Source organism: Vitis riparia, chromosome 6 (assembly GCF_004353265.1).
Source record: "Vitis riparia cultivar Riparia Gloire de Montpellier isolate 1030 chromosome 6, EGFV_Vit.rip_1.0, whole genome shotgun sequence".
Taxonomy (NCBI): Eukaryota; Viridiplantae; Streptophyta; class Magnoliopsida; order Vitales; family Vitaceae; genus Vitis; species Vitis riparia.
The window spans coordinates 1,387,322-1,400,179 of NC_048436.1; the positions used below are offsets into that span (position 1 = coordinate 1,387,322).

Below are 12,858 nucleotides of genomic sequence, written 5' to 3' on the forward strand. Positions count from 1 at the left end.
TTTCCCTTCCTCTCATTTTGTTGCTTTCATTTTTTTTTTCTTTAAACCTAAAGTGGGAAGATGGGATGAATAAGGAAAAAAAATTAGGTGGAGCAAGAGAAAAGGATGTCATAAAAATATTAACATCTAATCAATGAAAATATGGGTCTATTTGACCTAAATTTCAATAATCAATAATAATATAATAAATTAATTAGGGACAACTGTGTTTTGGACCTAGTTGGACCCAAAAATTAAGTTTTGGTCCATATAAGTTTACTATTTAAGTCCAAGACCTAGAGAAAGTGTGAAAATTGAGAAGAAGGATATGATTTTTTTATATTTCCAAAATTGACCTTTATTGACTATGAAAAAAAAAATAGAAAAACATTAATTTAAATTTTATTCTTTTTGTAAACCTCAATAAATTTTAATTTAATTTAGTAATTTGGAAAAAAATACATCATTTTCCAAAAAAAATAAAAATAAATTATTATTATTATTTAAAAATTAAACATCTTAAAAATATATATATTTTTAAATTATGTATGTAAAAAATAACTAAAAATATGTCAAAATTATTTTTTAAATAATATATTTTTAGAACATATTTTTTTTTTAAAAAAATTAGTTTTCTAAAAATAATAAATTTTTAGAATAATTATTAAAAAAATTAAAAAAAAAAATTGTCAAACAATGTGATAGAAAATACTCAAAATAGTTTTGAAGGGTGTATGGTCTCTTCACATTTCATATTCTTTCCATCAATTATGCAACTTTTATGAACCAAATCTTAATTTTTGGGCCCAATTGGGTCTAAAACACAATTCTTCTAATTAATTATTATATTAATAAAAATAGAATTAAAAAAGATGACATGTAAATGTGCTCCCTTAAAAGAAAATATATCTTTTATACAAAGTTAATTGACATTATTATCCGCAGATATAACAATATTTAGAATCAAATAATTGTAAAATTTTATTCTAGAAATAAAATTTCACCCATTGCTCGTCAAAATCAATTAAGATAATAATAAAAAAAATAAAAACATTATTGTTCTTTTATATCAATAACTTCATACTTTATTTTAACTTAAAGAAATAGAGGAAGAGTGGATAGCACCGGGTATGTCATATTGGAGACTCACTTTTTTCCAAAAAAATTCTGGTTAAAAAACAAATAAAACTAATAAATAAAATAAATATAAAAACCATAAATTTTAAACTAAATATAACAATCCCCATATGAATTAAAATTTAAGATATGAAAAAATGAGCAAAATGATTGTACAATGGGTATAGTGAGCAAAATTAATTACTTTTTTTTTTATATATATAAAAATTAATGAAACTATATATTAATATACAAAAATCATAAAGAAATATGGGAAAGAAGGTTAGGAAATAAATTGTTTAATTGATTTATTAAAAACATATATATTAAAAAAGGGAAAGAAAAGGTTTACAACAATATGAAAATAGAAGGATACGTAAATGAATAAATTATTTAAAATTGTTTAAAAATAATAATATATTAAAGAATAAAAAAATGAAAAAGGTTGATAAGATAAGAAAGATGCATGAAACAAATTACGAATTTTTAGTAAATAAATTATTTAATTTTTATAAAATGTTATGAAAATATTTATTTTAATGTATTAAATGATAAAAAAATAGGGAAAAAGTAAACAATAGGCTTAACTATTAACCACTCGACCCAACCCACTCCCTAAACCTCTCCTCTGTAACTTATTGGACTCGACATTTTGGGCTTGGGCTTGGACTTGGGCTTGTCAACCTCTTTCAAGTCCAGCCTAGCCCAGTTTGGATGAACACCAAAGCCATCTGAGGGAGCCTCCACACTGCAATCCCAACCAAACTCACCCCGTCGTTCAAAATCTCAGGCCTTAAACCCTAGCAAACTCAACCAGTTCCCCTCTCTCTCTCAACAATGCTGGCTCGCTTCGTTTCCAAACCCTCTAATTTCCGTCTCTTAACTCTACTCTCCACCAAATCCCAATCACACCCTCCAAACCCTAAGTTCACCCTCCCAAGATTCTTCTCCACCAATCACAACAACAACGACAATAACACTAAAGATCGCTCCACATTCAATTCCTGGAAAATTTCTCAGGAATACGACGGAAATGGTGATTCCATCGTGGGCCAAGAGGCTGGAACGCTTGCCGGACTCACCGACGAGGGCGGTGCGGCTCCGGCTGAGGATGAGTCGTGGTTGAAGGATTCGCCGTGGACCTTCGAAGAGGAGGGAGAGAAAGGTAACGTGTTGGACTTTGGATGGGAATTGCAGGAGGAGGTTCGTGCTGTGGGAGGTGAGACTACCATTGAGGGTGACGGGAGCAAAGAGCTTCTTGAGAAGGAAGAGTCAGCTCTTTCTGCTGTGCTCAAAGGTAAGTTTCCAATTTTCTTCTTTCTATCCCAGCCCAATCCAAATTGCAAATGAAGTTGCCCAAGTCGGTATAAAATTGCAAAGCATCTTCTCCAACAGCCAACTGCAAAATGCTTCTCATCACCGGTTTTTTCATCCCATATTACTACTATTTGAACTCACTTTTCACTGTAATATATATGCTCCCCTTTAATGTCAAGGATGACTAATAATCAAATATAAATAAATCGAAAAATAAAAAAACAAAAAAAACTTGGAGCATTAAATTCAATGTTCCAAAAAACAAAAAAGTCCCCTCATTCGAACATTATTTCAAGTTAGGTAAATTTAGGATGAGCATGCAGTTCCACATTCTCTTATCATATTGGTCAGGTTTTCTTTTGAAAAATGCATTCCTTCTTTTCCATAATTTTCCAATTTTAATTTTATCTTTGAATATTTGTTATCTTATACACCTAGTATTCCATCTGACAACTCAAATGATCTTTTTTTTTTTTTTTTTTTTCCTTCTTTTGATTCTTTAATTACCGATAACCAGTGTTATGGGTACCTTTTTATAGGGAACAGAGTTTTATTAGAATAAAGGATGAGAAACCCTTCATACTAAGGCAAAGATATTCAGCAAGGGAAAGAGACAGGAAAAAAAAAAGGCACTCCACACTCCCCCTTTCGAGTCAATGACTAATTCCGTGACTTTGAAGCATGGATGATTTCCATGTGTAACATTTTTTATATATCGGGGAATTGATATCTCTTGGTTGACATGATAAACATTTCAGTATCTTTGATATGTGATATTTTGATATATGTGACAGTAACTTGTGATTTTGATCTGGCTGGAAAAACCATCTATTTGGCGCTAACATACTATTTGATGGACATATCAATGCGTTGAACGATAATTTTATCCTGTGTTTGTTAATAGAGTCTCTGCAACTATACTTAATTATGCAGGGGCTTGATTGAAAAACTGCTTGAAATTTTAAGCCTTACGAAATGGAATTACCTTTTTGTGTTTCCTTCCTCTAGGTAATGGCATGATGAATTAATTTATGGAAGAACTAAAATTGACAGATGTAAGAATCCAGACTGATTAGGCTTTATAAGTGTGGGATAGCCCTCTAGGTTCACCATGTGCCATGACAATTTTGATGTGGCAGCAATTTGACAATTCATTTAGTAAATTCACAAGCCTGTAAATGATTAGGTACGGTTTGGAATATATTTTCTACATTTAACCAAAGTCTGTTATATGCAGTCATGATAAGTGAGTGATTATCACTTCCCTTTACCATGTCATCTATTTAATTTTTCACTGAATGTTTATTGATCAATGCTACTTGCAGGTCCAAATCGTGCATTTGGTGACCTTATTGCAGCATCTGGAATCACTGATGCAATGCTTGACAGTTTGATTGCCCTGAAGGACTTGGAAGGGGTTGAGGGATTGCCCCCGTTAAGTGAGATCGAAGACATTCGTTATGAAAAAAATACAAGAAAATCAACCAGGGCTGAGATAGAGCGCCAGAAGCAGGAGGAAGTTGCAAAAGCTCGAGTTAGACAAGTAGATGAAAAGGGAAGGGCTTATGGAACAGGAAGAAGGAAATGCAGTATAGCCCGTGTTTGGGTTCAGCCTGGTGATGGAAAATTTATGATTAATGACAAGCAATTTGATGTTTATTTTCCAATGCTTGATCATCGTGCTGCTCTTCTTCGACCTTTCTCTGAAACAAAGACATTGGGTCTTTGGGATGTCAATTGTACTGTGAAGGGAGGTGGCCTCTCAGGTGAGAATAACTGTTTTTAGTTAATTATCAGTATCTTGTATGGGCCTTATCATTGCCTATCTTATGTAATTCCACTCTGTTTTTCTTTTTTCCTTTTTTCTCTGGATAGTAGTTTTGGAAAATTTGTGTTTTTGGTTTGAACATGTGTTACTGTTGGTTAAATATGGATATGCTCATTAAAGAGATGGAAAATTGCATAATCAGCTCTTTATCTGTATTTGTTTTTGGGGTACATGGTAATTTTGTTGACCATGTTAATGTAGTGTTATTCTTTTCCTCAGCATTGATTTTTTCTGGCTCTAATGGTTAAAAACTCAATATTTTTAAACCCCTCTTATCTATCTTCCATCCCTTGTGGGATTACAATATTTGTTTATCTGTATACATGAAATTGAATTTGAACTGGCTTTTTCTGTTGTTCTGTGCATTCCTGAACTTTTAAATTCATGCATGAAACAGGTCAAGTTGGAGCAATTCGTTTGGGGATCAGCAGGGCTTTGCAAAACTGGGAACCAGGATTACGGCCTCAGCTCAGAGAAGGTATAACCTGTGAAAGCAAACTATTTCATTTTCTTCTTTTTATTCTCTTTGCTTCAATTATTTTCCATGCATCAACATACAATGATATGTGTATCTTCCAGAAATGGTAGAATGTGTGCACATTATGGTTCGGGTAGGAGTTATGTGATAGACTCAAACAAATTTGCCCATCAACCTAATGCTATGTTTAGTTTTTGAAAAATTTGAGAGAAAATTGAAGGGAAAGGAAATAGAGCGAAAAAAATAGAAAGAAAGAAAAAGTGAGAAAATAAAAAATAGGTTTGAAGTTAGTTCATTTTTATATACTTTTTAAAGAATATTTTATTTATTTTTTTATTTTATATAAAGGTTGAATGGTTGTAAATAATTTTAATTATAGTTGATTTTCTTTTGTATTTTTCATTTGTAGCTAAACACAAGAAAATCATTTTCCTTACCAATTTTTTTTTTCCTTATCAATTTTTTTTTTCCATTTTCCTTGGTATTTTTTGGGAATGAAACATAGCCTAAATTTCTCTTTGATTCGTCTACATAGAATTGCGAGCTTGTTCTCTTGCATTATTTATATCCTTCACATGCTAAAAATGTCATGTGTGTTGCCAGCTGGTTTCTTAACAAGGGATCCCCGGGTGGTGGAAAGGAAAAAACCTGGAAAAGCAAAAGCAAGAAAGAGCTACCAATGGGTCAAGCGTTGATGGGTTTAAGGTTATTCTTTGTAAGTTACAAGGATTACTTCATTTCTTTGGCACCATAAGTTTTGTTTGAAATGATCAGATATTCAGATGGCTTGACTTCTCTTTCCTATTGTAGCTGTTCCCCCCCAAGTTGTTTCACCCAAAAATAGACTGCCTGGCAGAGCTGTGAAGATATATTTTCAACCAAAAATAAATGTCCTTTTAGCTGTTTCCTGCTGGAGCAGACTTCTCTCTGTATCTCACAAAATGCTTTAATTTCTTAAGGTTAGTGCTGATTGATTATTATGCTTTCAAAACTCACAACACTTGCTTTGAGTTTCGTTGTTGATTGGGTAGTTCTGAAAGTAGTCTAGACCACACTCTCCACATGGTGTAGCAGGGCAGCTATGCTATCTAAGCCCGATGGTATCAGACATTTGGGTCATGTTGGAATGCTGGAATGGAGAATAAATCCATTTCTTTTTCATTCATTAATATGTTGGATTGTTTTATAGGAATAAAAAAAAAATTGTTGTGAAAATACCAAATCCCATTTTGACTAGGATTTTGATTCTTCCTTTTTATGTGGGATTATAATTTATACCATTCTCATCCTATTTTCATACCTGTTCTCTCATGCCAAACAGACCTTGATGCATTAGGATCTTGGATTCAACTTTCTTTTAGCCATGCAAGTCTTGGGTTGGGTCTGATCTTTTGGTGAAATGGAGACTGCAAGCCTTGTTTTATGAGATGGAGATGTAATGTGGGCTCAGACTACTCAGGAATTGAACCTGGAATGTTGTGTCCAGGCCCAGCAATGGATTTATGTAATTAATAATATTTCTATAGAAATATAACCCACTTTATTTTACTTTATTTTATTTTTTAGACAGCAAGTAATGCTGTCAACCCAACATTATTTAATTAATAATTTAATACAAAAGTAAAGTTGGACAAAAACCACCAACCCCAACCAACCTTAGGGATGATGAGCCGTCTCCATTTGGGCCGCCAGGTTTTCTCGGCAGCCAAACAGTTGACAAATATAAGGCAGGCCCCACACCTTTACATATCAAAGTGGCCCACAACCCAGATTGAATAACTGGGCTTGACCGTCCATCATAATATATTTAATCTCACTGCTAATTAGTTCATGAACCCCCCCATTACCTGTCCACATCTTCCATATCTTCCATGTCAGAGCCAGAGATGCGGTCTGAGTTAGGTTTGCATTCACTACATTTAATTGCTAATCTGCTACTAAAGGACCAAAAATGTTTTTAAAAAATAAAAAACAAAAACTATTTCTCTTTGTCTTTAACTATATACAAGAACTCAAGAGTAGGGTACATATGCTATGAATTAGAGAGTCAAGTTCTTGAGCACGTCCATTATTAGTTGTGTTTCTTAAAATTATCACACTTCACCCACAGTGATCTTCACTTTTATTCCTTCAAAATTTTCGATTTCTCACTCTGTTTTTTTCCCTCTCTCCAACCACATGGTGGAATGTATTAATCACAATGAAGTTGGGCACAAGACAAGCTGAATGGGTGGGTGGTTAAAGAAATGCTAGTTATGAGTGGCAATCGGGGATCAAACATGGGAGGTAGCTAGGCAGTCACTATATGCTGAATCGTCTTTTGGATTGGCCTATCTGTCAATCTTATCCTCATTGGACCATTCGGGATTCTAAGGCCAATCATCATTGGGCCGGCCAAGGTGAGTGACTCTATGATGTTGAAGTGAAGAAGACACAACCACCCCCCCCACCCCAACCCCATCACGTTCATTCTGTTACAATCTTGCTTCCACTTGATGCTACACATTCAATAATTTCACTATACTAAGAGGAATTCATGTCAGACACTTAATCCTCAATAATGTTGTGAAAGCAAACGAGATTGCAGAGCTGATCAACTTGGACCTGGAGGTGTGAATACACAGGAAGTTACAGCTTGGTTTTGGGCTCAGTGGTGTCTGAATCATGGTGGGGGCATATGGAGGGAACAAAGTGTCTATTAGGCCGAGGCCAAATATTTGAAAAGTGGAAAGCCAAGAAAGATGCCAGTGACATTTTAGCAGCCAAGATTAATTAATCATGGGTGGCTTTTCGTATAAGATACAAGGATGTGAGGTTGACAAGGGGATAACTCCACTACCTCTTTTGTGGTGGCTGATGCTGTAAATTCCTCATTCGACGATCGAGAAGAAAAATGCAAAGGGACAGAGGAAATCCTCTTTAAAGATGGGATTCATGATTCATCATCATGGACCAAAACTAATGAGGTTTGATATATGCCCATTCCCCTTGGTAAAAAGAAAAAAGAAAGATGGACGGGGACTACCGAAAGACACTTTGTGGGTTCTTTTCCTGATAGAAGCCATTATGGACTTTTGTATGGCTGAAGACATGGAAGAATTTTGCTCACTGAAAGATTCACATGCATGATAGCAAGTTGTGAAAAAGGCATGGAGGCCCAGCACCCACAATTAAACAAACCATGGCAAGCCATATTTTGACCATACTTTGCTCTGTTTTCCTTTGATATCTCTTGCACCATATATAAAAAAACTGGCCATACTAGTTTCCAATTTTGATAGAAGTGAAAAAAGAAAGCAAAAAAAAAAAAAAAAAAAATTATGAATTTTTCCTCACTAACTCTACTGATTGCTGCTATATTTTTTTTTTTTTTTTTATTTTTTGTCCTACTAGTTAAAAAATGGAACTTCTGATGTGACGAAACTAAGAAAGAATTGAGCTTCTGACCTTCTAAAATCTCCTCTTGCAACAATAGGGAGATTTGAATAGTCTCCCACAAAACGCTCTTTCCTTGGTTTGGTGTTCTAATTTGAATTTTACAGGCCCTCTCGGACAATGATTAAACATAGTGTGACAAAGATGAGAAGACTGACGATGGACACAGCCTGCATGATAGGAGAAAGCAGAGGAAATGGCATTAGAACAAGACAGAGTTGGGCTCCGCTAAATCATGGAAAGATGTAGGAAAAGGGATAAGGGATAGTGTGGCTCTTACATTTCTGGTGGAGGCCGAGTCGATGTAAAAAGCTGCAGAAGCTATCTGTGGAAGCTGACTTTGCAATCCAATATCATAAACAGGGGTACCATCAGGGTAGTAGAGCCCATAGTTCCTCTCTGATGTTGGGCCAGGCTTGAGATCCTCATTGAAAAGAGCAAACACATAGATGTCAATGGGGAGAGATGGTCTTGCAGGAGTGCCTTGGTTCTCTGCTATTCTCTGCAATAAATTGCCGTTATATATTCCTGCATTATCCCTTGTGGCTCCAGCCTCATTGGAGTCCCCTTTAGATGGCCAACCGGTTTCTGATATCCTAACCACAATATCAGTATGCCCCATGGCTTTGATTGCTGAATAAACAGCATCAATTTGAGCATACAGCATATTATCATACTTCAAATTTGTGACTGGATCTGTTGTTCCCTGGTTAGGCCTAAAAAGGACATAGTCTAATGACACTTCATCTGGGTTATCCTTGTATGCAAAATAGGGATATGCATTTATCAGAAATGGGGAATTGATCTGAGAATGGAAATTGAGAAGGGGTTGGAGATATCCTCCAAGATCCTGCCTAAAAGAACCTGAGGAAGGAGGGAAGGATTCAGCCAAGATGGCCAGTGAATGGGCAGTTACAACACCCACTTGGTCATCTAGCTCCAGGCTTACAAGAGCACTATGTACTGACTGCATTGCAGGTAGGAGATTCGACATTAACTGCTTATCGGTGCCGGATAAGATCTCATTCCCAACTGTAATGCAGGTGATCTTGGTCTGGGGAAGAAAGGGTTGAACATTCTGCTGAATCCAAGCTTGGGCTTTGGTGGGATCAGTCATGGCTGCAAGGTTGTCATTAGGAAGTCCAATGATGAACTCAACATCAGAATTGGAGAAGGCTCTTAGAACATTGGGATCAGCATCATACAGCTTTACTCTGCTGATGTTCAGTGATTTTAGGAGCACGGCCACACGGGAGGGAGATGGCAGGTTGTTGGCAATCTGCCCATAGTTGATTCCTACTCCAATGCCGTGGATTAGCCCAACTGAATCTGCAAAAAGAGGAGCTATTGAAATCTGACAAATAATTGCAGAACTGACAAACAAGAGAAACCAAGATTTTCAAAGAAACAGGTACAAAAACCCAAGAGATTAGTTCTTGAAATCTGTATAAACCTACATATTCAACAATTGCAGAAACAAATAATGTATAGTAAGGAGACCCTCATAAAAGATTGAACAGAGACTCTTATAAAAGATTGAAGGCCTCTCCGGGGAGCAATAACAAATTGAGCTAGTTTCTCGACTGGGATCAGGGGAAAATCTTCAATCTCCAATCTCCTAATATCATAATCATATATTGTTTGTTACAAATGAACAAAAAACAAAAACCAAGCTCAAGACTTGAAAAAGGAAGAAGTAGTTTTCGCCTTTAGTTAGGATAAAACCAAGGCATGGGAGAAAGAACAAACCTGAAAGAATAAGAAAGAAGAAAAAAGATGTGAAAACAAGGGAAGAGGTAGGCATGGAGTCCCTTTTTCCAGGCATCAAGGTCTGAGCAGATAGCCAACAACGTATGAGTGTCATTTCTAGTCAGCCCTTTATAGAATTAGAATTTCAGATGAGAGTTGTAGCAGAGTTTAAAAAAATGGTAAGAATAGTACCCATCTCAAAATATTCGTTGATAATTTCTATCTCCGTAATCATTCACATGGTGTTTTTTCTTTTTTCTTTTTTTCGGTCTATAAAACCATTTGTGTGATTTTAAAAATTTTAAAAATATCCTTAAAATCATAGAATTATAGTTATTAACTGTCATTTCAAAAAAATTTAGAAATATCCTTAAAATCATAGAACTAACTATGATTTCAAAAATATTTTTAAACCTTCCTACTTCAATGGTATTGTGATAGTAATCCAATTGTTTTCCTTTCAAATGTGATGGTTCCATGCCCTGGGGTAAGATTTTTTTATATTTTTTAAAATTATTATTATTTTTTTTTTCTAGAAATGAGAAGGGAACAGGCTTGCAGGTACTTACCGACATGGGAAATCAAGTAGGCTTTGAAGAGAGATGGGTGGGAATGGAAAGCTCGGCTGTCAGATTTTAAGCCATAGCCACCCTGTATACGCGGCGAGTCGGTAACCTTGGACTGTGGGTTTACAATCCTCTTTATAAAATATAATTTTAAATTTCAAAATTTATATTGAATTTTTTTTTTCAAAAAATATGATATAATTAGATCGAGTGGTATCTGACAAATTATCATAGATTTTTTTTTTTTTTTAATTATCATAAGTACTAAATTAATTTTTATAAATATATTATTGAAAAAGTGGTGGTGGTCTCAACATCGAGGCAATGAAGAGAAGAGCTCTAGAGCTCAAGGAATTTATCTAAGAGACTTGGAGTGTGCATGAATGATTGAATAGAAAAAAACTAAGGCATGAAAGAGATGATTATGGAACTCTTAATCTTCGTTATTATTTTATTGAAGGAAGATATAAATAATTTAATATACAAGCAATAAGAATAGATACAAAGAACCAAATTAAAATACAAATAAACGGTGATTAGGTACGAAAGAAGAAATAAATAAAAATATAATATAATTCGATTACTTACACTTTTTAAAAATACCTTTAATTAATTATATTTTTCGATAGTTACCCTTCAACTTTTCTTCTCTTCGACGTGTTGTCAATTACCATGCCTTTCTTTTTTTTTTTTTTTTTTGAAAAGAAAGATTGACATGATAAGTTAAAAAATCATAATGATTTCTTCTTTGGAAGAACTTGTAAAGGTATATTAAAAAAAAGATTTTTTTAAGAACTTCTAAAAAGTAATTCAATAAGCATGCACTTTAATGGTAATAGGAATAAAAATTTTAAGATTACCGTTAAACTTTTCTTCTCTCCGTAACCCGTTGTCAACTACTATACTTTTCTTTTTTTTTTTGAGAAATAAAATTGACAAGACAAATCAAAAAGATCATATTGAATTTTTTTTTTTTACTCTACTTATCAATGTCTTTAAGCTTGACATGTGGCAAACCAACATGTCACATTTTTTTTTCCTTCTTTCTTCATTTTAGCTTTTGATTTTTAATTTCATCTTTTTCACTCTTTCATCTTTTGATTTTAATTATTTATCAACATTTTAAACCTATAATAATAATAAATAATAATAAAAATAAATATATAATAAGCGAATTTAACTTTTTATTTACGGGTATTTAACTTGATCATGGTTTTTGCTTTTTTCTTAGTTAAAATGTTTAATATTTTTAATTAAAAAAGATAAAAAAAAAAAATTGATTATGGTTCTAACATTTTGCTTTGTTATTTTTAAAATTTTTTTTATATAAAAAAATAAAATATATTTTTCATAAAAAGTGTATTTAATCATTTATGTTAATTTTCTCTCAATTTTATTAAAAATTAAAATTTTTGTATACCGAAATTGCACATCAATCAACACAACCATCAATACCACTCTTTTATGAAAAAATAGTAATACTAAAGTGCGTAAAAAGTAACACATTTTTTTTATATAAAAATGTAATACTAAAGTATGTTAAAAATAAATTCATAAACAAAAAGCTAAAACTATAATCATCTATTGTGATTTTCATACGAAAAATTTAAGATTTAAAAATATATAAACAATAAAATAATATAAAAATATAATAAGATTTATAAAATAAAATAAATATTTTATTTAACATAAATATAAAAAATTTTATGTCCTAAATCTTTAAGTTTGTTAATTATGAATTTATTTTTATATTAAATTTATTCTCATTAAGTTTTATTATTTTTTTCCTTCTTTCTTCATTTTACCTTTTGATTTTTAATTTCATTTTTTTCACTCTTTCATCTTTTAATTTTAATTATTTATCAACATTTTAAAACCTATAATAACAATAATAATAATAATAAATTAATGAGAAAAAAATTAATATAAAAATAAGTACATAATGAACAAATTTAACTTTTTACTTAAAGAGTATTTACTTAAAAAAAGATGAAAATTTGATTGTGATTCTAACATTTTGCTTTGTTAAAATTTGAAAATTTTTATTTATATAAAATAAAAATAAAATATATTTTTCATAAAAAATTATACTTAAACATTTATGTTAATTTTCTCTTAATTTTATTAAAAATTAATTTTTTTGTATACTAAAATTACGCATTGATCAATACAATAATTAGTACCACTCTTTTATAAAAAAGTAACACTAAAATGTGTTAAATTATACTTTTGACACACTTTAGTGTTATTTTTTTTCATAAAAGAATGGTACCTCTTTTTCAAAAGTTATGTTTATCAATGCTTAATTTTAGTATGCAAAATTTTTAATTTTTAAGTAAAATTAATATAAATGATTAAATACAATTTTCTTTTATGAAAAATATATTTTA

The 12,858-nt window shown here is 32.3% G+C and overlaps 2 protein-coding genes across 5 annotated transcripts; one reads left to right on the forward strand and one right to left on the reverse strand.

The window, feature by feature from the left end:
• The first annotated feature begins 1,819 nt into the window (after positions 1-1,819).
• On the forward strand, positions 1,820-6,271 carry LOC117916139 (30S ribosomal protein S9, mitochondrial). 4 transcript variants are annotated; one of them, XR_004651515.1, is made up of 5 exons: positions 1,820-2,392; positions 3,738-4,178; positions 4,638-4,718; positions 5,322-5,677; positions 6,040-6,271. XR_004651515.1 is itself a non-coding variant. In XM_034832006.1 (5 exons), exons 1-4 carry the CDS (start codon positions 1,933-1,935, stop codon positions 5,411-5,413), a joined length of 1,074 nt encoding a protein of 357 aa, XP_034687897.1. In that variant the 5' UTR covers positions 1,820-1,932; the 3' UTR covers positions 5,414-5,423; positions 5,529-5,887. The 4 variants fall into 4 exon arrangements, 3 of the variants coding, with proteins under 3 accessions (XP_034687897.1, XP_034687895.1, XP_034687896.1); XM_034832006.1 differs by lacking the exon at positions 6,040-6,271 and having other exon boundaries at positions 5,322-5,423; positions 5,529-5,887; XM_034832005.1 differs by lacking the exon at positions 6,040-6,271 and having other exon boundaries at positions 1,821-2,392; positions 5,322-5,433; positions 5,529-5,879.
• Positions 6,272-8,077: 1,806 nt separating this feature from the next.
• On the reverse strand, positions 8,078-10,032 carry LOC117916138 (glucan endo-1,3-beta-glucosidase 14). The gene is made up of 3 exons (XM_034832003.1): positions 9,903-10,032; positions 8,434-9,482; positions 8,078-8,323 (listed from the first exon to the last, which is right to left on the reverse strand). The coding sequence occupies exons 1-3, from the start codon at positions 10,015-10,017 to the stop codon at positions 8,255-8,257; spliced, it is 1,233 nt and encodes a 410-aa protein (XP_034687894.1). The 5' UTR covers positions 10,018-10,032; the 3' UTR covers positions 8,078-8,254.
• Between the last annotated feature and the right edge of the window lie 2,826 nt (positions 10,033-12,858).

Excerpts from the sequence above, each read along its gene's own strand:
- LOC117916138 (XM_034832003.1), bottom strand. The coding sequence starts at position 10,017 with ATGACACTCATACGTTGTTGGCTATCTGCTCAGACCTTGATGCCTGGA. Across the intron at positions 9,483-9,902 it reads CTTCTTTCTTATTCTTTCAG|ATTCAGTTGGGCTAATCCAC; the intron begins GTTTGTTCTTTC and ends CTCTTTTTGCAG. Across the intron at positions 8,324-8,433 it reads ACTCGGCCTCCACCAGAAAT|GCTGTGTCCATCGTCAGTCT; the intron begins GTAAGAGCCACA and ends CCTATCATGCAG.
- LOC117916139 (XM_034832006.1), top strand. The coding sequence starts at position 1,933 with ATGCTGGCTCGCTTCGTTTCCAAACCCTCTAATTTCCGTCTCTTAACT. Across the intron at positions 2,393-3,737 it reads TCTTTCTGCTGTGCTCAAAG|GTCCAAATCGTGCATTTGGT; the intron begins GTAAGTTTCCAA and ends TGCTACTTGCAG. Across the intron at positions 4,179-4,637 it reads GAAGGGAGGTGGCCTCTCAG|GTCAAGTTGGAGCAATTCGT; the intron begins GTGAGAATAACT and ends TGCATGAAACAG.